At 44.7% G+C, this 27,135-nt stretch overlaps 2 protein-coding genes across 2 annotated transcripts in view; one reads left to right on the forward strand and one right to left on the reverse strand.

Moving 5' to 3' along the window:
* Positions 1-27,135, forward strand: part of LOC138754153 (leucine-rich repeat transmembrane neuronal protein 4-like) — a 187,269-nt gene that overhangs the window by 34,688 nt on the left and 125,446 nt on the right. The gene's annotated exons all lie outside the window — the stretch shown is intronic.
* On the reverse strand, positions 21,501-22,549 carry LOC138752213 (GPI mannosyltransferase 1-like). Its single transcript, XM_069915201.1, has one exon. It carries the CDS (start codon positions 22,404-22,406, stop codon positions 21,501-21,503), a length of 906 nt encoding a protein of 301 aa, XP_069771302.1. The 5' UTR covers positions 22,407-22,549.

Consider the following 27,135-nt stretch of genomic DNA (forward strand, 5'->3'; position numbering starts at 1 on the left):
ATCACGGCGTCTGTAGACTTTCGTTGTGCACTATTCCCTATTAAACTCTCGGGCTACTTTTTCAGGGGAGAGAGGGGCAGGTACTTGATTGTATATGCATATGGACCATTATCCAAAACATGCGGAGGCTGCTTTACTCCATAATCAAGGTTCAGTTCCCTGCAGTGTGTATAGGACCTGTTACCCCCTAGAATTTACACAGGGCTTGCTGTTCTCTTTAATATACTCTCCTGTTATTCTCCACGTTATCCATAAAGTTTGGAACTGGCAAGAAAGCTGTTATTCTCTATAATGCACATAGAATGCTCTTCCATAATATTCACAGGGCTGCTATTCTTCACAGTTTTAACGGAGGGTGCTATTCTGCATACAATGCACAAGGACTTTTATTCACTAAAATGTACACAGAGGCTGCTATTCTCCAGAATGTACACAGAGCCTGTTATCCTCTATAATGCACTTATAGCTTGTTATTCTTTATAAAGCATCCATTTTCCATAATGCTCATGGATTTCCCTTCCATAATATTCACGGGAGGTTGTTATTCTCTATAATATACACAGGGGCTGCTATTAACAGGCTGCTTTACAATTGACACAGGAATGAGCTGAGAAATGAAATGCTTATCTCTGGTATTGAATCACACTGTACAGCAACAAGAGTTGAGCTCCACGTGATTGGATCAGGACTGGTCACGTATCACTGTCTGCACGAGCATCTGGCACACTTTAAAGAGAAAATGACAAACCTGGAGTACTTGCACGTTGTATGATATCCAGTCATTTCAAGAATGCTGAATACTAAGGGCTCAGAGAAGGGGGCATTTGGCTGAGGGTGTTGTCAGCAAAATAGTCAGGTTCTGAATATTTTATTAACCCTTGTTTCTAATAATCCTTTCACAGCATTGATATTTTATCGGGTTCTCCAAATGGTTGGGAATATTTGAAGTCTAGTGTTGCTCGGAAAGCTGATAGACATTTTATATAGATAGACATTGCAAAACAGGGTTAATGTGTTCTATATACATGGGGACCATTATTCACTGCAATACCCAAGGACTTTTGGGGACACCTCACACTATGTGATATGTGTTCCTCCACCCGACCCCTTTGTTTCCCTTGCTCCTCTCTCTCTTTCACTTCCTCTCTTTACCCTTTCGCCTCTCTTTCTTTGCCTCCCCTGCCAATCAACTGCTTCTGTCTGTCCATCCTCCTTCACCCTTCCCTAGTTCACCAGTACCCTACTGGCCCTTGTCCAGGCCCTCCTATCCTGTCCACTTTATGCAAGCCATTCCCCTCTTGTGCTTTGACTGCAGTCACTGCATCTGCAGACTCATGTTTCACCTCCTCTTGTCTCGATGAAGGGTTCTGACCTGAACTGGCGACCATTCTTTTTTTCCCCACTGATGTTGCTTGATCCGTTGAGTTCCTTCAGCAGATTGTGTTTTGTACAAGGACTGTTATTTACAAAGCAGATCCAGAGACTGTTGTTCTCCAAAATATACATATATTAAGATAACAGAGACAGTTTATGAATTTGAGTAGATAAACTTGCATAATTCAGATGAATGAATGAAGGAGAAAGTCTCAAATTCACATTTCAGATTTATTGTCAGAGAACATGACGTCACATACAACCCTGAGATTTTTTTCCTGCGGGCGAGGCAGATTTACCACTTATTGGTGGTGCAAAAAATAATTATGCACAACAAACAAATAAATAAATATAAACATTTTGACAGTCCAATACAGAGCGGTGGAAAAAAAAATCAATAAACTGGAAAGTCTTAAAAGAGTTTGGTGTTGAGGAGTCTGATGGTGGAGGGGTAGCAGCTATTCCTGAACCTGGTGGGGTGAGTCTTGTGGCCCCTAAATACTCACTGATTGTTCAAAAATACCTAATCACCTGACGTCCAGCTTGTTCATTAGTCTAGAATTTGAGTCTGGGCTCAGAGCGCAAGATGTGCGGCGGGAGACAGGATCAGACCGTGGGCTGGATGTGCGGCCAGAGTTGGGGTAAAGTCCAGAACATCAGGGAAAAATAAAAATATGGGTGATTTTGAATTCAGAATGGAAGAACAGAATGCTTGTATATTTTCTGCTCTCTTTATTCTCCCTGGGTTTGTTAGAAAATGTATTATTCTACTTTGTTTACAAAAAAAATGTGGAAAAAAGTAAAATAAAAATGTTTGAATTAAAGAGGTAAAATCCAATAGTCTGGAAAAATCTGGACTGACACTAGCAGAGGTGCTGAATTATTGAAGCAGCTGTAGAAGGATGTGTTGATGGGGGCAGGTGCGGAGGGTGGGTGAGACTAGAAATGGAATTGAGACTAGTATGCATCAGTGGGGCTGAATGGCCAGATTCTGTACTGCTCTTCCTGCATTAGTTCATTGCAATAATTAGTTCATTGTCATACACAGTGTACCATGTATGGATGCACCAAATTTCTTACTTGCTGCAGCCAATCGTGTACTTGGTTTAAAAAAAATTGCAAAATTTATAATTGTATACTTAAATGAATTGAAATATATGCAAAAAAAATCAGATAATAAATATTCATGCAAAAAACTGACAGCAGACTAAATCTTTAAAAACCAGCCGTGCTGTTATCAATCATGGCTTGTGAATGGCCCACTGTCCTGTATTACCTCTTATGTCTTGATAGATGCACCATATTCTATAGCTTATGTATTCTTTGTAAACTCTGCTGCTTTACTGCTTACGTTTGACGGAATCGGATATTTTGACCCTCACATTTAGTGACAGACATGGCATTTAATTTATTGACTTTTTAATTAAATATAATTAATATAAAATTATTATAGTTTTAATTAAATGTAATGGAATAACATCTCCACACTCCCCTCACCCCATGTGCACTCCTCTCACCCCATGGTAATACTCACCCCATGGTGAAATCCACCTAACTGTTCGTGGCAAAATGTCCAGCGCCAAACTGTGGGTGGTAAAATGCCCATTGCCAAATTGTGGATACCAAACTCTTGGGGCCAAAATATCTGGTGCCAAAATGTCCTAGGCCCTATTTTTTTTATGGATGCATCATATTATCGAGCTCAAGTAGTCTTTGTAATCCTTGTAACACCAAGCTTTAGTTCCCTCTTTACCATCTCTTCTTGTTTGTTCTCTGCAAATCAAAAACAAGCCCTAGGTGCGTTTTACAACCCTTTAATATGCACTTCATCACTGGGAGAAAAATGCTGGTAAGTTCTCCACAACGGGCTCATGCATACAAAAGGGAACTTTGCATCACCAGACCCATTCGACGAGCTAGGTCCAAGTCTGCCTGCCACCTGTCAATTTGTACAGTTGGACTAACCCCAATTGATATTTTCTCACATCGTGCTAATTTCAAAATGCTTCTGAAGGCTTTCCTTAGATCATTAATGAAAATGATGAACAGTAACAGATTGAGCTCAAAAGGTAAATAGTGAGTCCTTAAGATGCAAACAATAGGAGCCTCTGTGAGTATCATCATAGATTACTCATATGAAGTCAACCAGGAGCTGGTATCAACAGAGTAAAAAGGTCCTGAAATGTATGCAAATAGCTAGTGTATCAGATTTGTGTTAATCTTCAAAGTTAAAATCTTTATTAGTTATAAAATTTGTAAAGTATGTTATAGAGTTAAAAATAGTTGTGAGGGAATTGTGCACTGGATACAGGGTCACATACAGGTCACAGCACATTTAAAGAAACACCATTGCAACAGGACAAAGAGTCAGTTGGAGTGTCTGGAAAACAGAACCATAATGGAACTGAAGTGTTTTAATTGAAATTCAAGCAGTCAAGAAGAACTGCTGAAGGAGGCCATCTGTGTAAAACAAAAACAGGTTTTTCCTTGTAGTCATCAGGCTTCCTGGAATCATAAACCTCTTGAACAGAGATAAGGTCAGATGTTTTTATGGCTATGAGGTGGTATTGAAGAAAGGCAGGAGGTTTTTCAGAATGAAACTAAAACTATGGTGATGTCAGAGAATTATATACTGAAGGCAGAGAAACATTTTGAATTAGAAGAATGAAGAAACTTGGCATCTTGGGAAGGCAGCCTCATTTGTGTCCAGAAGATAGTCACTCCGGTTTGAAGAATAACTCTCTGAAAGACTCATCATTATTGGTAACCGTGAAACTTTGGCACATTGGGTAGAGATGGGGATGCAAACTCTTTCAGTGGGATTATCCCTGTCTGCTATACTCATCCTCTGCTCAGTCAAGTTAACTTGGCAGGGGTTGGTGGGGGGGGGGGGAAACAGGGAGTGTCTCCCATTTTCTAGCTGCCTTTGCGATGACAAAATCATAGAGTTTCCAAGGTTTGATTTCATCCGAGCTTAGATTATGGGATCAATGGAACTGCTTGTCAGCCTATGGAAGCCAGCAGGAACCTACGGAGGTGGCCGATTCACAGATAGGAGCAGAATCTGAGGAGGACCTGATGGGAATGTAGAGAGAATAAAAACAAATTTAACATGAAAAACAAAAATACTGGAAGAACTCAACCAGTCTAACAGTGTCTTTAGGGCATAAAGAATTACCAGTGTTTCAGGCCTGAGCCCTTCTTCAAAGTATTATTAATATAATTGTGTGATTGATAGTTAGCTCAACCATGGCGATCCAAAGAGATGGGTTCCATGTTCTCAGATTGAATGTCATCATCAGATTAGAGATAGCAGCTAATTTCAACTATTACCATATGATATTGGAGCAAAAATAGGCTTTTCACCCCATCGAATCTGCCCTATCATTTAATCATGAGCGGATCCATTTTTCCACTCAGCCCCACTGCCCAGCCTCCTCCCCATAATCTTTGATGCCAGGGCTAATCAATCTATCAATAACACAGCCAATGACCTGGCCTCCACAACCTCTGGTAACAAATCCCACAAAATCACCACCCTCTGGCTACAGAAATTCCTTTGCATTCCAAATCAAGTCAAGTTGCTCTTTATTTATTGTTCATACTATGCTCACACGATAAAGTCGAGATAATGTTTCTCCAGGACCATAGAGCATATTCACATAAATATAGGTTAAAATAGAAGTTCAACACATTTAAATATTTAAGACTTGTACATTAACATTTCATGGTTTCTAATCCCCAAATGTTCTAGGAGTTCAGGAGAATGATGGCTTGGGGAAAAAAGCTCTTGCCCAATCTGGATATAGGGGCCCAAGTGCTGCAGTAACTCCTACCAGATGGCAGAAGGGAGAACAGTTTACTTGAGGGGTGTGCAGAGATCTCTGTTCTAAGTGGATGCCCTTCAATCCTGAAGTTGTGCCCTCTTGTCCTAGACTCTCCCACCGTGGGAAACATCTACCCTGTCCATGCCATTCAACATTCAAAATGATTCAATGAGATCTGACTTCATTCTCCTAAATTCCAACAAATACAGGCCATACATCCAATTATTTTGAGCTGTTCTTTATTTTTGCTCCATTTTTTTTCTGACAATCAGCTCTTACAGGCACAGACATTTCCTTTGGATCATTGCTTCCTTGAGTAGCTTTAAAAAGGCATTTGATTAAAAGAGATTTAACGAAACCTCAGAGGTAGAACTGTCTCTATCCATTGGCAGTGATTTTTAATATCTAATTTTGGTTGACATCTCTGTTTCCCTTCCAAATGCTGCACTGGGCTTTTCTACTCCCTCAGAAACAGGTCCCAATGTTACTCTATCAGCAGTTTTCAATTGACCCTGAGGCTGAAATCTAACATCAAAATCCAATGTACTGATCCTTAACTGCAAGTGTTACAATTATGTAATGGATGGGTTGCTGGTCTCTGAAATTTTCCAGTGAATCACAGCTCAGGGAATAGTTAGGGATGGGTAATAAATGCTGGCCTTATCACTGGTTCCCATGTGCGATTATACAATTCAAAACAATATGTGGTCTTGCATATGATGCGGGATAATTCATTACATTCATCTTTGATGCTTTTTCGCATCCTACAGAATTGGATACTTGATAATTCTCCATTATAAAAGGCTAACAATGCCAATAATAATATAAAAACACACAGAAAATTTTGGAGAAACTCAGCCAGTCTCACACAATCCAAAAAAAGGTAAAGATATCTTTAAATTTATAAATTTATATTCTAAATCAATAGTTCATAACCTTTTTCTTTCCACTCACGTACCATTTTAAGTATTTTCTATGCAATAGGTGCTCTGTGATTAGTAAGGGATTGCTTAAGGTGGTATGTGGGTGGAAAGAAAAAGTTTGAAAACCACTGTTTTAATCGTACCTCATTGACTCATTATGTGCACAGTTTCAGAACTCCGAAGGAAATGGTCCAATGACAATTTTTCTCAAGCAAAATATTTCAGTAACAATTGGGTCTAGAGCAATGATTCTCAACCTTCCCTTCCCACTCACATCCCACCTTAAGCAAACCCTTACTAATCACAGAGCACTGAAGGCGTAGGGATTACTTAAGGCGGGATGTGAGTGGAAAGAAAAAGGTTGAGAACTACTGTTCTTTAATTTGGACATTCTGCATGGTAACAGGCCCCACAAGTCCATACCACCCAAATGCATCCAATTAACCGACAACTTCCGGTGCAGTGGAAGGAAATAGGAACGCTCGGAGGAAACCCAAGCAGACACAGGGAGAACATATAAACTCCTTAAGACAGCGCAGGATTTGAACTCAGGTCACTGGCACTGAAGCAGTGTTGCGGTGACCACGATGGTAACCTTGCCAGTCTCAGCCCTTCTTTAAAGTACAAACAAAAACCCAGTTTCTGTTAAATTTCACATCTTTGTCTCATTTCCTCTAGCTCTGTCTCTTTCTTTCTCTCTTGCTCTCTCGCCCCTTTCCCTGTCTCCTTTCACAGAGCCAAAATCAATTTTCACCTTTCCTCTTATCACATCCAATTAACACTTTTTGGTTGTTGGTCTGGATTCCACCTACCCCCCCACCCTCCCATTCTTCCTCCTTTCTGTCTCTGGTCTGTCATGCCAGCATTTTGCTCATACCTTGAAGAACGGGTCAGGCCTGAAACGTTTAGGAGGCCTTAACCTTCTGTGGACACTGCGAGACCAGCTATGATCACAGCATCTTCAGATGTTTGTGTTTCACTCCAATAATAACATAAACCTGCCTCTTATTCTTGGCTGGCCATTTTTAGGTAGACATTGGAAGGTAGGAAGTAATATTTGGGTTACCCATTTAGGAGCGTATTTAAAATCCAGCATCACAACCAACAATTTCAAGTCAAGCAACTAAATGGATCTGATTTATTTTTCTAAAGAACCTAATATCTATAATAGTAAGCCACTGGATTGTTGTAAAGGCACACCTGGCTCAATAATGTTTTTCTGGGAAGAAAATGTGCCAACTTAACCCAGCCTGTCAATTCTGTGGCTCATAACAAATTCTCCGAGATGATCAAGAGAGCTCTACAATGCCAATCGCAATTAGAGATGGAAAATAAATTCTGCCTTTACCCGTGATGCCCATGTCTCCTCAGTAAGTAAATTCCTCTCTTGTTCACACAGGTCCTGCTTATTCCCTGGGTGAAGGAAGGCACAGGGATTGATGACCGTTCATTTCCCAGGAATAGATAATACCCTTCATGGTAACAACACCACATGTTGGTAGCATAATGATTGAGCTATTGGTCTGAAGACACGAGTTTATTGCCACTAAGGCAATTAGGGAATTGAAAGTTAAACAAATCAAGTCATGCAGCATTGAAACCAGATCATTTGACCCACTGAATGCCCATCAGATACCTAATTTCTCATATTATTTGACAAAGGGCCCAGGCTCGGAACCTTGGTTACCCTTTACTTCCTATGGATGCTGTGTGACCTGCTGACTTTCTCCACCATGTTTGTGTATCATGCTCGACCCAAGCATCTTCAAACATTCTTGTTTAGGCCACTACAGGATTAGTGTAGCAGTTAACGTTAACGCTATTGCATCACCAGCAATCTTTGTTCAAATCCAGCACTGTCTGTAAAGGGTCTGTACGTTCTCCCCATACCTGCATGGGTTTTCCCGGGTATTCTGCTTTCCTCCCACTCTTCAAAAATATTCCATTGCAGATTAATTGGGAGTAATTGAGTGGCACAGGTTTAAATGGCCGGAATCCGCTTCAACCATGTTGTAAACCAAAAGAAAAAAAATTCTGATCCCATTTTATTCTTCACCAATCTCGTTAACACTCGCCTCTCCCTCCCCCTCCGGATTCTGCAACCTTCCAATGCATTTGGGGGCAAGTTATAACACCCAATTGTCCTACCAACTTGCACGTTTCTGCGAAGTGGGAGAAAGCTGGAGAACTTGGGTAAAACCCATGTGGCCATAGGGAGAAGGTGGAAACTCCACATGCAGGCAGCAACAGAATTTATGATTAAACCGGGGTTGTGGGAGGTGTGAGGCAGCAGTTTTACCAGCTTTGCCATTCTGCTGGCCAACAATTTGCTATTTTGCTTACCCAATTGGTATCTGTTATTACGATGAAACTTTTGCCTGAATGGTAAAGGCCTCACTATCCGGAATTCAAGCAACCCACAGCCTCAAAAGGCAAAAAAAATTGCAGAAAATAAATAGGTAAAAAAATATGAAAGTTTAAAAAATGGCACCCCCTAATGGTTAGTTCACCAATCGTGCAACGCACAATCTCAAGCAACTGGAAAATTCGCTTATCTGGTATCTACCAATCCCCATAGGTGCCAGATAGAGGGATTTGATTGGATTAGGGATACTATTTTTTTTTCAGTTACTTTCTTGTCATCTAATAATCCCCTCCTAAGGTTGTGATTTCTTCACACTAATCCTTTGTCACTTGATTGCCTTCACCAACACCAATCTCAGAATTCAATGACACTTTCAATTCCCTGCCTTTGTGCAGGCAGAGGCCGAAATTCACAAAGCATCCTATTGCGGCGCCTTGTTGTAATTTTTCATTTCACTTCAAATTGGCATGGAATTTGATGCATTTTTACAGGGTTCATTCACCCCCTATAAATCCCTGCAAATGTTGCTTTTGAAAGTGCACTCCAGGTGGCAATGCACACAATGTGGCACGCGGTAATCTTTCCCAATATATGAAGTAGTTCTCTCCCATTTTGTGTGTTTGACCTGTATTTCTTTAAAGCCCTCAGGATAGTGGCCAAATTAGCAGCTTAATATTGAGAGACTGAGGCACTTAATAAATTTTAAGTGAGTTTAAGCCACATCATGGCAGTTTAAGTTCAAGTATAGTAAAATGCCCAGTATCTGGAATTCAAGTAACCAGCAAAAAAGAGATGCATGGATGGTTGCATGTTGAAATAAAAGTTTAACATAGTAAAAGTATATGTTCTCCAAAGCAACACACAACCCTTTTGGTGAAGATGGAAGCAAACATTCAGCCAGCGAGTGCCCTGGTTGTGCCCCGCCCGCAGCAGCTGTTTGAATACAGTTTCAATAAAGTTGTGTTTGAATAAAATGGCAGTGCCCGGGATGAAGAGCCGGCTGATGCCGTTCACCGCTGGGGAAACTCTCCCAAAGTGTTTCCCTGTTCCAGCCTAGTATTAAGTACAGTAGTAAGACTTTATCCGTAAACTTAATTTTGATAGTGGCACAGATAATGCAGTGGTTAGTGCAATACTGTTACAGTCCCAGTGACTGGGGTTTGAATTTCAATTAAGATGTTGTAAGTAATGGGAAAAACCTGGTTAAAGTGAACGACGTAATTAAGAACTATGATACTTATTTTTTTTTAATTTACATTTTTCACTGCTTTTTAAAAAAATTGTTTATTCTTAATGGCATTGTAAGAATTTCTCAGGCAAACGGAAAATTTGCATATCCGGTATCCGCAATCTCCGTAGGTGCCGCATACCGGAGATTTTACTCCAATTAAATAATATTAGAAATGATGATGAGACCTCCTTAAACTAAATAAAAGATTATTTTATTGTGCAGTAAAACCCATGTTATCTGGAATTCAAGTGACCGGCAGCCTCAAGCAACCAAGCAAAAATTAGTGGAAAATAAATAGGTAAAAAATATGGAAGTTTAAAATTAGCACGCCTCACAATTAGTTCACCAATCCACATAACCTTCAATCTCAAGCAACCAGAAAATTTACTTATCTGGCATCTACCAACCCCCTCCCCCCCCCCCCCCTTAGGTGCTGGGTACCAGGGGTTTTACTAGACAATGTTTTGCTCACTCGAGCTTACTTAAACCAGCTATCTGGCAATTACTTTGGGGCCTGACCCAGACCACAGTGGTTAACCACAAACAGCCCTTTTTTTTATTTTTATTTTTAATTCTTTTTTCTCATTTTTTTAAAGACTGCATCCCACTGTATTGGGTAGGCTGCACTGCAGCGCCTATTCACAGGCACGATCCCATTACAGATCAGCATGGGGACTTTGACCTGCTCCGTTTCCGACCTAGGCGGTTTCATCCCTCTTTATCCCCTGGAAGGACCAGGTGGATACTGAAATTAATGCGGATGCCTGATTGGCATAGCCCGCAGCAGCCCAGAACTCCTGGCCTCAAGCAGTCCTACAGCCTCAGCCTCCGAGCAGCCAGATAATAGGCGCATGCCACTACGCCCGGCAAACAGTCCTTTGAAGTACCCTTCACTCTCTGATTCGGGGCCACTTCGGAATGGACAATAAATTCTGGCCTGGCCTGCACATCCCATTCCATCGGATGCATGCTTTATATAAGCAGAGCAAGTTCTGAGTTTTTGCAAAATTATTTTCTTCCCAGAAAATGCACCTCATATATCTGCAGTCTGACCCTAGCAAATGATGTCAATTCAACTTTTCCATTGTCTTCAAAAAATCATGAGAGGAGCTTCCAAACAAATGTGACACAATGAATGTTAAAAGATTTTGCACTGTTTTCCTTCATGAATGCAAAAATATGACACTACAAGTGTTAGAAAAAACCTTGCACTGTATATTTTGTGTGAATAAATTTTAAAGGCCATTCTGCCATTGAACCTTGTATCAACTTTGCCACTAATATGTCCCCCTCCCCTCTAAGGTTAATCCTCCCTCAGTTTGAGGGAGTTCCCCACCAATCAATGACTGGAAATATAGATATATTACATTTATCTTCCAGCTTGTGGATCCATTATTCTCCCCTCTGTTGCTTGAGGGAGTACTGCTTGCATTTCTGGTCTTCTTACTTGAGAAAGGATGTACTGGCTTTGAAGGTGGTCCAGAGGAGGTTTACCAAGTAGATTCCAGAGATGAGGGGGTTAGTCTATGAGGAGGGATTGAGTCATCTGGGATTTTACTTGCCGGAATTCAGGGGAATGAGAGGCGATCATATAGAAATGTATAAAATTATGAAAGACATAGATAAGATGGAGGTAGATCAGTTGTTTCCATTGATGGGTGAGACTAGAACTAGGGGACATAGCCTCAAGATTGACGGTAGAAGACTTAGGATGGAGATGAGGAGGAACTGCTTTTCCCAGAAGGTTGTGAATGAATGGAATTCTTTGTCCATGGAAGTGGTGGAGGTGACCTCAGTAAATATATTTAAGACAAGGTTGGATAGATTTTTACATAGCGGGGGAATTAGCGGAGTTGGGGAAAAGGCCAATAGGTGGAGATGATCATCAGATCAGCTATGATCTCATTGAATGGCGGAGCAGGCTCGATGGGCCAGATGGCCGACTCCTGCTCCTATTTCTTGTATTCTTATGACCAGGAGCAGAAGGACTCTAGACTGCGGTCCTTCCTCACAAAGCCCACATGTTGGCCGCGCCAGCACTCAGTGTGTCCCTCAGCACCCGCTTCTGTAGTCTCCCCTGGAAGATCGTTCATCTTCTGTGCCAGGTGGAAATAAAAATGGGAAAAATGAGAGTAATTTATCACTCAGTTCTTACATTAATGAGAGAGTATTAAAAGTATGCTTTATCGATGGAGGTGGCTTGACTGAAGATCTTCTTGTGCTGAGAGCTGATGCACCACAGTTGGATTTGAAAGCCTGTGACACTTGACAAATCTTATTTGGCTTTCTTCTCAAGCAGTGGTTTTTAAACTTTTTTCTTTCCACTCACCTATCACCTTAAGTAATCCCTTACTAATCACAGAGCAGCTATGGCACAGGGATTACTTAAGGTGGTAGGTGAGTGGGAATAAAAAGTTTGAAAACCACTGTTCTAAAGCATAGCTGGCCAATGTGCTGGACTCTTCTACCTCCAGGAGGAGATAAGGTGGCCCCATTATTCTACAATGAGAAATGCAATTCTTTCTAAGTGGTTCTTAAAAAGCTTTTATCATTCTGTCAGGCAAGTACATCAATAACATAAAACAAGACAGTGCGCTTGCTTTTCTCTTCAGTTGGGATGGCAGCCAAAACTTAAGTAATTGTAAAAAGGTTTTAATTGATTTGAACACTATACATGTGGAGAATCAGCACAGGCCTATTGTAATTGAAATCTCCAAATGGGTCACTCACCTTTGCCACACTTCAAAAAAACATTCAAAACAATATTGTACTAAACAGTCAAAACACTTTGCTGGAGAAACTCAGCAGATCAAACATTATACTTTATGTAGCAAAGATAAAGCAATGTTTCAGGCTTGAGCCCTTCATAAGGAATTAGCAAAATGTAGGCAGGCACCTGAATGGGCAGGGGGAGGAACACAATCCCACAGGCAGAAGGTAATCATAAATTGGAATAGTAATACCTAATATTCCGTCTGGGCTTTCTCCAACCAGGTGGCCGTATGTGGTGCGCTGTTAGCCAGTATCAGAAACACACAAGGTAAAGACTGTACAACAGGCTGGCTGTAGCTGCAGCAACTCTGAGTGAGGCCTCAGGAGGCCGGCGCAGGCTTATATCCCGGAGGGTGATAGACACCCGACCAGGTGGGGCTTGATCCCTTCAGGCCGACTGATTGACAACTGGCCAGGTGTTGTCCTGTCCCCTTACACTCCTGCAGGTACAGAGGTTTCCCCCTGCAGTAGGCCAGTGGTGTACCACCACATTCACCCCTTCTTTAAAATTGTCCCGGGGTGGGGGCAGTAACAAGGAATCATACCCACTATACAAAATACAATATTTACAGATTGAGATGATCCGGCAGCCGCCGGGGATCTCTGTGACCGGCGTAGGACTGGCTCCTGGTCACTGGTCAGAGGGGAAGTGGGGGGACTGGCGGCATGGGTCTGTGTGACTGGTGTGGTGCCGCGCGGAGGGGTGGCCAGGGTCGAGTCATATTGGATGGATGGGGGGGCAGGTTCGTCCCTCAGGGCTGAAGCGGGCCCTTGGTGGTCAAGGCGGTTCTGCACGCCCCATAGTTGCCTGGGGACAGGGATGTATGCCCGGTCGGCGTTGTCCTGGGCTGAAGGATGCCCTGGAGTGGTGGGTGCACCTGCTGGTGCCAGGTCCCTGGTTGAGACTGTGTCCTCCTTGCCACTGCCGAACCTAACATATGCGTAGTTATGGTTCGCATGTAGGAGGAAGACCTGCTTGACCAGGGGTTCAGCCTTGTGTGTCCATCCGTGTTTACGCAGGAGCACCAGTCCTGGGGACATGGGCCATGCTGGGAGTGATATTCCAGTTGCCAACTTCCTGGGGAATGTGAACAGACATTCGTGAGGGGTCTCGTTGGTAGCCGTACATAGCAGCGACCAAATGGCATGGAGTGCCTTGGGCAGGGCATCCTACCAATACTCAACAGCCCACCCTTTCGACTTGAGAGCCAGGAGGACTGCCTTCCAGACCACCCCGTTTTCGCGTTCCACTTGCCCATTGCCTCTCGGGTTATAACTCGTCGTGCAGCTAGTCGCGATGCCCCTCGCCATCATATACTGGCACAGCTCGTCACTCATGAAACTAGACCCCCAGTCACTGTGGATGAAAGCGGGGAGCCAAACATGGTGAAGATCTGCCCCAGGGCCCTGATGACAGTGGCTGTGGAGGTGTCCGGACAAGGGATGGCGAAAGGGCAGCATGAGTACTCATCCACTACTGTGAGGAAGTAGACGTTTCAGTTCGTGGAAGGCAGGGGCCCTTTGAAGTCCAAGCCAAGACGCTCAAAGGGTCCACTGGCCTTTACGACATGGACCTGGGGCAGGCGGAAGAAATGGGTTTTACACTCCGCACAGACCCGGCAGGTCTCGGTCATGTCCCTGACGTCCCTGATGGTATACGGCAGGTACTGGAACTTAATGAAGTGGTACAACCTGGTGACGCCCGGATGGCAGAGGGACTCATGCAATGCCTGCAGCCTGTTGTCGTACATAGACAAGCAGGTCCGAGAGAGGGCATCGGGGGAGTCGTTAAACTTCCCAGGGCGGTACTGGATGTCGTAGCTGTAGATTGCCAGCTCGACTCTCCAGTGCAGGATCTTGTCGTTCTTGGTCTTGCTCTTGTGGGTAGTGTTAAACATGAACGCCATGGCCCGCCGGTCCGTGAGGAGGGTGAATCTCCTACCAGCCAGGTAGTGGCGCCAGTGGCAGACCGCTTCCACAATCACCTGGACCTTCTTTTCAATGGAGGAATGCCTAGCTCGGAGCCATAGAGAGTCAAAGAAAAAGCGATGAGGCGCCCCCCTCGGTTGAGGGTAGTGGCAAGGGCTACCTCAGAGGCAACGCTCTCCACCTGGAAGGGGGAGTCCTCACCCACAGCCTGCATCGTGGCGTCCGCGATGTCTTGCCTGATGCAGATGAAGGCTGCCTATTCCTCGGGTGGGAGGGGAAAAGTTGTAGCTTGGGCCAGTGGGCGGACTTATCCGAGAACCGAGGGACCCACTGCGAGTAATAGGAGAATAGGCCTAGACACTAGCAGAGGGCCTTTTGCATGTGGGGGAGGGGTAGCTCCTTTCCAGATCTGGGCCAACGACCCCATGGGCCATGATGTACCCCAGGATGGCGAGGCAGATGGTGATAAACACACATTTCTCCTTGTTGTAAGTGAGGTTCAGCTCCCCGGCCCTCTGGAGGAATTTTTCCAGGTTAGCATCGTGGACCTGCTGGTCACGGCCGCAGATAGTGATGTTATCCAGATACAGGAACGTCACCTTTAGCTTGTGCCGGTCTACCATGCGATCCATCTCCTGCTGGAAGATGAAGACCCCATTCGTGACCCCAAAGGGAACTTGGCGGATCTGGTACAGGCGCCCGCCCACTTCAAAGGCAGTGTAGGGCTTGTCCTTCAGATGGATGGGGATTTGGTGATACGCCAAATTCAGGTCAATCATGGAGAAAACCCGGTAGCGGGCTATCTCGTTGATCATGTCGGCGATCCTAGGCAGGAGGTAGGCATCCAGTTAGGTGTACTGGTTAATGGTCTGGCTGTAATCCATGACTATTCTCGGCTTACTTCCCCCTGTGACCACCAGGACTTGGGCTCTCCAAGGACTGTTATGATACCTTCCACCAGGAGTCGCCACACCTCTGCCTTGATGAAGTCTCTGTCTGTGGCGCAATAGCGCCTATTTCTGGCAGCAATCGGCTTGCAGCCTAGCGTAAGATGTGGGAAGAGCGCCGGTGGAGTGATGCATAGTGTGGAGAGGCCACAGGTTGGCTGGGGCTTGTAGGTTGGGGCCCCCCCCGAAGGCAAGGGTGACACTCTGAAGGTGGCACTGGAAATCTAGGCCCAGGAGGAATGGGGCGCAGAGTTTGGCCATGACCAGGAGCCCGAACCCCGTGTAAGCTCCCCTCCCACAGTTATATCAGCCGAGCAGCACCCGAGGGTACCAACAGTCTTATCCTTGGTGGCGAGGGTGATCGAGCAGGTGGTGGGGTGAACTTTTAATCTCAGGGAATGGGCCACGCTCGGGTGAATGAAGCTCTCGGTGCTGCCACTGTCAAACAGACATTTTGTTACCTTCACGTTGACTTGCACGTCCATCATAGAGCATCCGAAGTTGTGAGGGATTTCCCTGGTCAGCGTGGTGGTGGCCAGGACCATCTCAGGGTCAAGTCGTCGCTCTCCGGTTGTGCGCAGTGATTTATGGAGTCCGGAGGCATAGGGAGCGTCAGTAGGGTGGCCTGGTCATCGCCCGTGTTGACCACATTGACGTTGGTCGTGGGGTGCAGCGTGCGGTAGCCGATGGCGTCCGGAGGTGTGGGGAGCATCGGTAGGGCAGCCTGGTCATTGCCTGTGTTGACCACATTGTCCTCCTCGTCATCGGAGGCCCTCCGTATAGGCCACTGCCTGGCCCAAGATGGTGGCGGCACGTGGGGACCCGCTGTGTGGCTGGCCTCCTTCCCCAGTCGCGTTCGTTGCGCCGGGGGAAGTGGCATCGTTGCGGCCGGCGGCAATGACATTACGTCTGCCGGAAGTGACATCATGCCATGAGCCAGAGGTGACATCTCTGTAGTTCTCGGCAAGCGGCGCTGGTGACGGAGGGGGCTCGTCTGGAAATCACAACAACATGATAGAAAAACAGCATGTGATAGGAAAATTGGAAGCAGTCCAAAACCCAAACGTTTTCAGGAAGCAAAATCTTCATTGTCCAGTGTTATCATTAGATATTGCCTCAGAAACCAGACTGATTTCCTTTGGAGGAGGGTCAGGGTGTTTATGTGCAGAGTCTGATTTAACAGTTGAAGGACAAGCAGTCTTTCCAACAATCCCACACTCCCTCAGCTACTTCACTGGAGTCAGCATGAATATAATGTTCAAGCCTCCTCATGGGGACGTGATCCCATGGATTCAGAAGAATTGAGCCACAGCTGGGTACATCCAGCTTCCTTCCACATTCTCAGGGGTCATCCAGCAACCCTTGCAGGATCACCAATGGAAAATGCTAGTGCCCCATCTCGCCAGAAAGAGATAAAAAGAGATCTACACACACAACCAAAACCAGATGGTCGGAGCTTTCAATCCTCTTGCAGAGACGAAGCTACTGTCAGAAAATATTGTGAGCAACTTTGTCGTTACCACAGATGGCTTGGATGCATTTTCACTTACATAGAGAGAGGGACACTTTCTCTTCTTTACTCACTAATTTATTTGCTTTTATTGTATTTTTTTGTAACATTTGCAGTTTGAAGCTGCTGCAAAGCGACAAATTTAGTGACATGTTCATGATAATAAATCTGATTTTTAAATTCTGAAATGAACCAGGTTCTCAGCGATATGAGTAGGTGGACTGGAGTGGTGCAGGCTTGGTGACTTCTGTGGGGAATAAGAGAGCTACATTTCACCAGGTGCATTGCAATCAAGTCCAGTCAAGTTTATTGTCATCTGATTACACAAGTCTTCTTTCTTTGGCTTGGCTTCACGGACGAAGATTTATGGAGGGGGTAAAAGTCCACGTCACAATACACAAGTACAACCCAACGAAACAGCGTTCTCCGGTCCTCGATTCAAAACACACAGACACATAATTAGTCATAACACACATACAGATAAACAATGCATATACAGGACAAGTATTCATACACTGTATAAAAATATATTTTTTTTTGTGAATATAAGAGTCTTGGATGGTTAGTGTGAGCAGTTCTTTGGTCGTTCAGCGTTCTCACTGCCCGTAGGAAGAAGCTGTTTCTCAGCCTAGTGGGACTGGCTCTGATCCTCCTGTATCACTTTCCTGATGGGAGCAGCTGAAAGATGCTGTGTGTGGGGTGGAAGGGGTCCCCAATGATTTTGCACCCCCTCTTCAGACAGCAACCTTGATAGATCACGCCGATGGGAGGAGAGAGACTTCCACGATCTTCTCTGCCACTCTGTTAGTTCTGTGGATTGACCTCCGATCCATGTCTGCAGCAACCATACCACACTGTGATGTATCTGGCCAGGACCCTCTGAATCGAGCTCCTGTAGAAGTTTGACTTAATGATGGCTGGTCGCCTTGCCCACTTCAGACTTCTGAGGAAGAGCTGTTGCTGTTCGCCTTCCTGCGAGTGAGGAGATGTGGAGTGTCCACAATAGCTCAGTAGTTAAGTGAAATCCAAGAACTTGGTGCTCTCCACTACAGAATTGTTGATGTGTAGTGGAGGGTGATCATTCCTGGTCCTCCTGAAAGCCCATGATCATCCCAATAATTCCTTCAAGAACTAACAGACAAACGAATATATTTTCCAGCCCTGATTCACCCCTGATCTTGAGCTGGGTGGGAAGGCGGCAGTGGAGGAAAGTGAAAAGTAAAACTGGCACTTAAAACATGGAAACATAATTCGTCTCTCAATGGAAAGACTCAGCAGGGTGATGTGGTGATTCACTGACACAGAACAGAACCAGAGGCAGCAAGAATTTTAATGAACCAAAAGGTTAACCACTGCTGTTTTGGTGTCTCCCTGACGCTACGAGTTAAGTGATTTTACCCTCCGTGCTTTTGCATTCAGTTATTGAGGAGGAGGATTTGCAGTGGAGGGAGGTTAGTGCCCTCTGAGGGAGGGGAGATTAGGGATGTGCTATTAGTTTTTGTTTATGCAGATTAATTGGCATTACTGTTATATAACAGACTCTGAGTCATTTTTGGACTCTGCAGCATTGCTGTTGAATTTGTTTAATTTTAAATGTTAGTCTTTTTTAAGGTTGCTATTTTTCCTCTCCTTTTCTGCCCTAACTCTCACTGGAGTACACTTCCAATCCTACCGCTGAACTCGGCTGTCCGAGATGTGGCAGTCAGGAGAAGGACCAAGAGTAATGACCCATTCGGATGTTCTTATTAGGGTGGTGGTGATGAGCTGGAGCCCCCGGGGATAGCCCACGCGGACACGGGGAGAACATACAAACTTCTTACAGACAGCGCGGGATTCGAGCCCTGTTCCTGATCACTAGCGCTGTAAAGGTGTTGTGTTAACCGCTACACCAACGGTGCTGTGACAGCAGATCCGCCCCAGCGGCATCACTGCCATTACAGCAGCTCTAGCGACGCCACCATTCTTTTTCACACAATGGGCCACTTAAAATTGGGCAATGGGCCGCAGTTGGCCCAGGAGCTGCAGTTTGGCCACCCCTCTCTAGACCACAAGATCATAAGAGCAGGAGGTCATTCGGCTCATCAAGCCTGCTCTACCATTCCACTTTGAGTTGATCCCTTCACCCTCTCAACCCCACTCCCCTGCCTTCTCCCCATAACCTTTGTTTCCCTGACTATTCAGATACCTATTGATCTCTATCTTAAATGGACCCATGACCTGTCCTCCATGCCATCTAATCCCAAAGGTTCACCACTCTTTGGCTTAAGAAATTCCTCTGCATCTCCTTGTTCTACAAATATGTGGAAACCTATTGAGCCTTCCAACCTGTTCCCCATGTCCTTGGAAGCGATCAAGGGAGCAGTTGGAAGGTTTGGTCACAGAAGCCTCAACACCTTTCTACAGATTTGCAGAACAGTATAACAGGCCCTTCCTGCAAGCAGCTAAAGCTAGAATTTAAAATGGAGATGGTCACTAATGATGAGGTTTCCTCTCCATTTTATGAGCAAGGAGAGATGGAAAATTACCCTGTGACGAAGAAAAGCAGCAGTGATTCCTGCATGATGTGCCCGAAGTATAGAACAAGAGAGCATTTAAGGAACCAAGTGACTGTATTGGGCAATATGTCTGGGACATAGATACAAAAAGGTGGTGGGAGTGTGGAATGAGCTGCCATCTGATGTGGTGAATGAGGGCAAATTTGTGTGTTTTAAGAGTGAATTGGATAGGTACATGGATGTGAGAGGACTGGAGGGTTGTGGTATGGAAGCAGGCCAGTGGTCAGCATAGACTAGAGGGGCCGAACCACCTGCTTTTTGTGCTGTAGCATTCTATGGTCTGATGCATGATGTGAAGGGATGGCTCAGAGAGCAGGGTCTTCATTTACCAAGAGCAGGTGCACCTCACCACAGCTGAAAGACAAGCCCAGCTATTTCTTTGTGGGGCTCCCAATCTCACCACAGTCATCCCAAACTTTGGCGTAACAAATTCCTGGCAATAAGCTTGCCCGCATGGCCAGTTGCAGCTAAAACCTTTGATGGGAGATTATGATTCCTTGCGTTGAATGGCTGAGTCGTCTGGTTTTGAACTAGGCAAAGTCAAAAACATTCATTTGCAGCGATAAAGAAAAGTACAGAGTTGAGACATTTCAAGGATCCAACATCTTGACTAAGGATACATCGAAGGGACAGGAGGCAACCTTCAGAGATAAGTAATTTCCCTTGTGTGTAAGTTATAGGCTGAGCTCATTGTGCTGATTGGGGTTCTTCTGTCTTACAACAGAGGAGACGAGATGTAGAAGGTCTTCAAAAATGTCAGGTAAAATTTGTTGCATGACTTGATGGAGTCATTCTGATCCTGATTAAACATAGAATTGGAGTAAGATGAGCTGCTCCCGACATTTCTTCCCTTCACACACTTTGCAATCACTCTGCCCTCCAGCCCTCCCACCCACCCGCACACTTCCAAGATCACTAATGCTGTTTTTTTATCATCATCTTTCGGGTTTGGTGATGTTCTAGCTCTGCCATTCTCAACCGTAGTTAATGGAACAGTGTTACAGCGGCAGTCGACAGGTCTTGGATTTGAATCCCACGTCGTCTGTAAGGAATTTGTATGTTTTCCCCACTGTTCAAAACCTACGGGGGTTATAGGTTAATTGGATGGCATAGTGTTGTGGGCTGAAAGGGCCTGTTACTGTGCTGTATATCCAAATTTTAAAATATTAAATTTAAAATTTGTTTGGCTATGGCCTCCTCATGACAAAGTTAAGGGCCCTCCTTCCCTGCGAAGCAAGTCTAGTTGGTTTCTTCTGTACTTCTCTCCTATCCCCAATACACCTTACCTACCCTCCCCCCTCACCCATTGATTTCAGGTCATGGCCCCTCTTAAATATGCTGTGGCCTCCAGGGAGGCAGACGTACAGCCTCCAGGGGGAACGACAGTGTTGACCTTTCTCTGTGACTCTGTGTTGTGGTTTTAATTGCTGTGCAATGTTCAAGATTCAAGATTATTTTATTGTCATGTCATATTACATGAATTTTCCTTCAGTCTTCCGCAAAGCAGACAAAGATTTGCCATCAAAATACCTTGCAGTCAGAGAAAGAAAAGCAAAAGAGTCCCTCCCAGTGTCACTGAGTCTCCATGGATTCGCTTCCAGCACTCCTGCAGCCACAGTCTTCAGTCCGAACCATCAGTAACACGAGCTCCAGATGCAAAAGTCCGACATGATCAGAAAGCCTGAAACACTTCCTCACATCTTGGTTCCTTTACCAGTCTCGGGTTTGGAGACAGTCCGCAACCTGCAGTGAGTCCCATGACCCCAGTTACCATCAGCCCTCAGCCTGTTTGGGTTCCTCCCCTCAAGTCACCAACACTTCACCGCCTGTGTGTTCTTCAGCCTCCGAGCTCCACCCTGGTCTGCCGCTGTGGTCACCATCACGTGGGCCATCTCCTCTGCTTCTCTTTCTCAAACGGGTAGTGGTCTTCCCTGCACCAGTCATCTCCTTCCCTGAAATCTGCAACCCCTTGAGGCCCATACCAAACATAGGTGCCACCATCTTGTTCACGCACGCACAGTTGCAGGATTTTAAAATGAACCTCTGTCAGCTCTTTTCATGGGCTGTTTAAAGTCTGTACTGAGATGGCAGCGGTCCTACTGAGATGAGAGCATTCAAACTGGGTGTTTGGACCCCACGGGTGGGAGTTAGATGGTAGAGATACGTCTGCTCCAGAAATTCCCAACCATAGCTGTAATAGAAGAGTACTCCAAGGGTAAGAAATTCGAGGCCAGCAACAAAGATGAACATTTGCACCTCCTTATTAAGCAGTCTAACAATAAAAACCACCCAATGCTTCATATGACTGAGATGACCGATGCCTTTTTTACCATGGTCTTTGTTGGTTCTAGTTTGGGTATCATTCCCTGTTGCTTGCTGATCAGTCTGAAGTGATAGGATCATGGGCAATGCATAGGTCACTGGGTAAATCTTCAAATGTACAGAAAGCCCATAAAACAGTGCAGTCTTCACAATCTGCTTGCACTTTAGGTGGAGCAAAGTACTCAGGTCCAACATCGCAAGAACAGCTTCTGCGTTCCCTCTACTTGAAACAGCCATTGGCAGGGGGTTGAAGAGCCAAAAGCTACAGTACCAGCATGCACGCTGACTATCCAGTCCTTGGAGGCATAGAATCTTGTGTATGAGATGAGCTGCAAAGACATCACAAACAACGAAAATAAATTTCCCAAACAGTTCTGTAAGATAAATGTTGGGCCTCAGCATCCATGCAATCAATGGTGTGTAATGATAGGTCGTTCTTCTGTATGGAGATGCCCCCTGAGAGACAAATCTGGCAGCATCTGTGAAAACTTGGCAATCCACATCTGTGTATTTAACTTGCATGGAACAGTCCTGATGCAGCCCGTAAAGGATGAGGGTGACACGAATACAGAGCCCAGCTACGAACAGAGCAATGACCCTACAGGTTCCGCCCGTGCCCATTTCGTGGTAGAGCGGGACCCTTGTCACCATGGACAATGTGGGGTTGAAAGAAGAATAAGAAAGCAGAGGACCCCAGCAGATTTCTTGCACCCGACATGCAGAATCATATTCCGGGATCAACAGAAGAGCTGCTCAGAAATTGACGGACCATGGCATCGGATTCCGAGGAATTCCACCCCCTTTGTCTCCGCTCCCCGCTGTCCCCAGGTCCACACCAGTTACAGTACCTCTGGCAGCACCACCATTTTTTGACCAGCTGGATTGCATGCAAAACAATCTCCCCCAAACCTGAGCACACATGACAATGCAACTGAACTTACGGCACACAGTTCTAAATGCCTCTTCATCAGGTGAGCTTCTTTGCACAGGAGTGGGTGCAGAGAGGATTCACCCTGGTGTTGCCTTAGGTGGAACATTGCAGTGATGGGAAGAGACCAGTCAGGCTGGGTTTGTCTTCCTTGTGTGGAGGGAGCTGCGGGGAATCGTGATGCAGGTTGACAAAATTATGATTGATAGGGGAAAACCTCTCTCGATAACAGAGATATCCAGAATCAGAAGTGATTAGTTTAAGGTGAAGAATTAATGGGATAAAAGGGTTCTGAGGAAGAAATATTTCACCCAGAGGATGGTTGGAGTCTGAAAAGCATTGGCCCAGAAAATGATGGAATACAGCACCCTCACAGCATTTAAAAAGTATGTGGATGATGAAGGCACAGAGGAATAGGGAGCAAATGGTGTCAGCGCCAATGGATACGAGAGATAGCATGGACATGATGGGCTGAGGACCTTGTTTGGTGTTGTTTATGACTGACTAATTATGACTGGAATTATGTTGGGGAGGAAGAGGAGGTATGGTTAACCTATATGTGACGTGGGGACAATTCCTTTGGTATTATTGTGGTTATGTTATCCATATAGTCTGGGAACACGAATTCAAATCCCACCAAAGCACAGGGGAATTTAAAATGCGGTTGATTAATTAAAATCAGATTATCTTCAATTAATTAAATAGTATTGATCTAATTAATATGGAGATAGAGCTTAACCATTTCAAAAGTGCCTCTTGCCTCCTGTTGAGGAAAAATAAATTGTTGAATCATTCACCAACCAGGATCCAGGGACATGATTTTAAACACCAGCACAGCTGTTAGAGCTGCTGCCTCACTATGTGGGTGACCAGGCTTAAACGCTGTCTCTGTGGAGTTTGAATATTATCCCTGTGACCGCGCAGGATTCCTCTAGGAATTTCCTCCCACATCCTGAAGAACTTAGAACATCGAAATCTTCAGCCCATAGTGTTTTGCCAAGCTGATAATCCACTCTAACAAACTTCTACATTTTAATTTAAAAAAAAAATTGGTAACAGGCCCTTTCAGCCCACGAGCTCGTGCCACCCAAATACGCCAATTAAACTACAGCTCCATACGTTTTGGAGGGTGGGAAGAAACTGGAGTGCCCAGAGGAAACCCAAACAGACATGGGGAGAATGTACACACCTTTAACAGACAGTGCTGGATTTGAACCCGGGTTAACGGAGTTAAAATAGCGTTGTGCTAACCATGCCGTCCTACTACATAACCCCTATTTTTCTTAGTCCCATGTACCTATCTAACAGTCTGTTAAAAGATCCTATTGTATTTGTCTTCACCACTGTTGCCAGCAGTGTATTCCGTGCACCCACTATTCTCTGTATGAATAGATCACCTCTTACATCTCACCTGTACTTACACTCCCCAAGCATCTTATAACCATGCTCCCTCGTGTTAGCCATTTCAGCCCTGGGGTAAAGCCTCTGGCCGTCCACACGATCAATGCCTCAGAAGTTCAAGATGGTAGGTTACTTGTCCGTTGTGAATTGCCCCCCAGTGTGTAAGTGAGTGATGGAAACTGGGAGGGATAATGAGAATGTGGAGAGCATAAGAAAATAGGATTCATGTACAGTTAGCGCCACACTGTTACAGTGCCAGTGACTGGGACTGTCTGTAAAGGGTTTGTACCTTCTCTTCGTGTCTGCATGGGTTTCCTCCCACCCTTCAAAGCGAACCAGGGGTTGTAGGTTAATTGTGTGTAATTGGGCCTCATGGGCTTGTGGCCTGAAAGGGTTTGTTACTGTGCTGTATGTCTAATTTTTTTTTATTAAAAAATTACAATTGGCATAAATGGATGTTGCATAAATGTAATGGACTTATTTCCATACCCTATCTCATATGACCATATCTCAGCTTCATTGTGGAATAGTAGTCAGGATTTCTTTCAGCAAAGAGCTTGTGGTATCTCTTTGTAGAGCAATCCAGTCAGCCCATTCCCTTACAACACTATTGTTCCATTCAAATAGTTATCTGACTCCTTTATGAAAGCCTTCATAGAAACCACACAGTCAGGCAATGAACCATCATCACATTGTGATAAAGTTTTTCTCACATATTAATTTCTTGACAATCATTTCAAATCACAGTTGCCTGCCCTGAACTGTATCACTAATGAAAAAGAGTTTTTCTTTGTTCACATGAACGAAATCTCGAATCACAGGAGTAGTATCGATTGGAAATGAGCTCCAGCTATTTCCACTGAGCCTATTTTATCCTCCCCACATTCCCATCAACTGCCCTCTGATCTTAACTCTCACCTGTGCACAGGGGGGTAATTTACAGTAGCCCGTTAATTTACCAACCTGCATGTCTTTGGGAAGCGGCAAGAAACAAGAGGGGTCGAGGGAAACCCAAAGGGCCACATGAAAAACAGGCAGAGTCCACATGGACAGCAGTGGAGGACAGGACTGAACATGGGTCACTGGAGCTGGTGAATTCTAAATTTCAAATTCAGTCATAACAGCTTGGTAACAGGCCCTTTTGGCCCATGAGTCTGTGCCACCCAATTGACCCCCGTTCGTTTCGAAGGGCGGGAGGAAACCCCTGCAAACAATGGGGAGAGCGTACAAACTCCTTGCATACAGTGTGGAATTCAAACTCTAGTTGCTGGACCTATAACAGAATTGAGATAACCGCTACACTGACTGTACCACCATGAAGCAGAGGTTGTATGTCCTGTGTCACCCGCCCCCCTCCCCCATAGAACTATCTTCAACGTTATTCTTCTTACCATTAAATTTCATCCTGCTGATTGTCTCTTGCAATCTCTTTCTATCTTTCTCATTATTTGTCACCCTTCCAAGGTGTAGGTCAGCTGGAAATCGAAATTTATTTTTGTTCACCCAAGCATAAGATAATGGCATGAATTAAAAACATACTGGTTTCAGAACTAGGATACACTGGGCTGATAACACAACCATTTTCTACTGTACTCTGTTTTTTTTTCAAGGCAATTTGCAAACCCAGCTGCTCTTGACATGCTTATATGGGTCATTGCCATGAGCCAGCTGAAAATCTATGACCTTAGTGCCCCCCCCTGACAGTGAATCAAAGCTACAGTGTTCAAGTGTAAAGTAGTGGGTGGAAAGATGTAAGGGAAGGTGAGGAATTTAATTTGCTTTTCAGTGGTTGAGGGGTCTGGAATTCATTACCTGAAGTGGGCATCCTTGCCACATTGAAAAGGTGGCGGGAAGTTCTCTTGAATAGCTGGACTACGGACCAGTGTAATTAGCTTATTGTCATGCTCTAAAATTCTTACTTGCTGCTGCCAAATAGGTACTTATAAAGAAAACGGGAATATTTTCAGGTATCAAAGCCAGAATTCAAGGGGCTGCTGACGGGAAGAAGGGCTGGAATGTTAGATTTGTTTGATAGTTTATAGACACACAGATTTCATTCCTCAAAACCACAAAGTTCACTGTCAGACTCCTCAACAACAAACTCAATCAAGGACTTTTTATGTGGAACTTTATTGATTTGATTCTCCCTGTCTTACACAGTCAGTTTACATTTCTTATTTGTTTCTCTGTATATCTACCTTTTTTTTACACTACCAATTAGTGGTAATTCTGCCTCACCCGCAGGAAAAAGAATCTCAGGGTTGTGTGGGAGATCTTTTGTGACGATAAATCTGAAATTTGAAGAATCAAGGTGTGATAGTTCAGATCTATCTCCAATGTATATAGTGTATATAGTTACAGTATCTAGACTGTGCTTACAGCAATTGGCTGAGAGCTTAGCCACGCCTTCTGTCTGGGCCTTAAAGGGTTGTGTCCCTAGCCAGTTCGGATCATTCCGGACTGGTCGGCCACCTGTGAAGAGCTCCTGTCTTTTGCTAATAAAAGCCTTGGTTTGGATCAACAAGTCTTTGAAACTTTCGACGAGCTCTACACAAGGTCATTCTCATTTCTAGAGACACAGGTTGACACTGAAACATTTGGGGGCAACATAAAAAGCAATCATCACGGAAAGAGTACAATGCAGAAGCTGGCTCTTTGGCCACCCATGTCTGTAGCAATTGCCTACATTTTTTAACAGTAATCCAAAATGTTTGGCCTGGAAATCAGCCTGAAGAAAACTGAGGTCCTCCATCAGCCAGCTCCCCATCATGACTACCAGCCCCCCCCTACATCTCCATCCGGCACACAAAACTCAAAACGGTCAACCAGTTTACCTGTCTCGGCTGCACCATTTCATCGGATGCAAGGATCGACAACGAGATAGACAACAGACTCGCCAAGACAAATAGCGCCTTTGGAAGACTACACAAAAGAGTCTGGAAAAACAAACAAATGAAAAACCTCACAAAGATAAGCGTATACAGAGCCGTTGTCATACCCACACTCCTGTTCGGCTCCGAATCATGGGTCCTCTACCGGCACCACCTACAG

This window comes from Narcine bancroftii, chromosome 2 (assembly GCF_036971445.1).
Source record: "Narcine bancroftii isolate sNarBan1 chromosome 2, sNarBan1.hap1, whole genome shotgun sequence".
Classification (NCBI taxonomy): Eukaryota; Metazoa; Chordata; class Chondrichthyes; order Torpediniformes; family Narcinidae; genus Narcine; species Narcine bancroftii.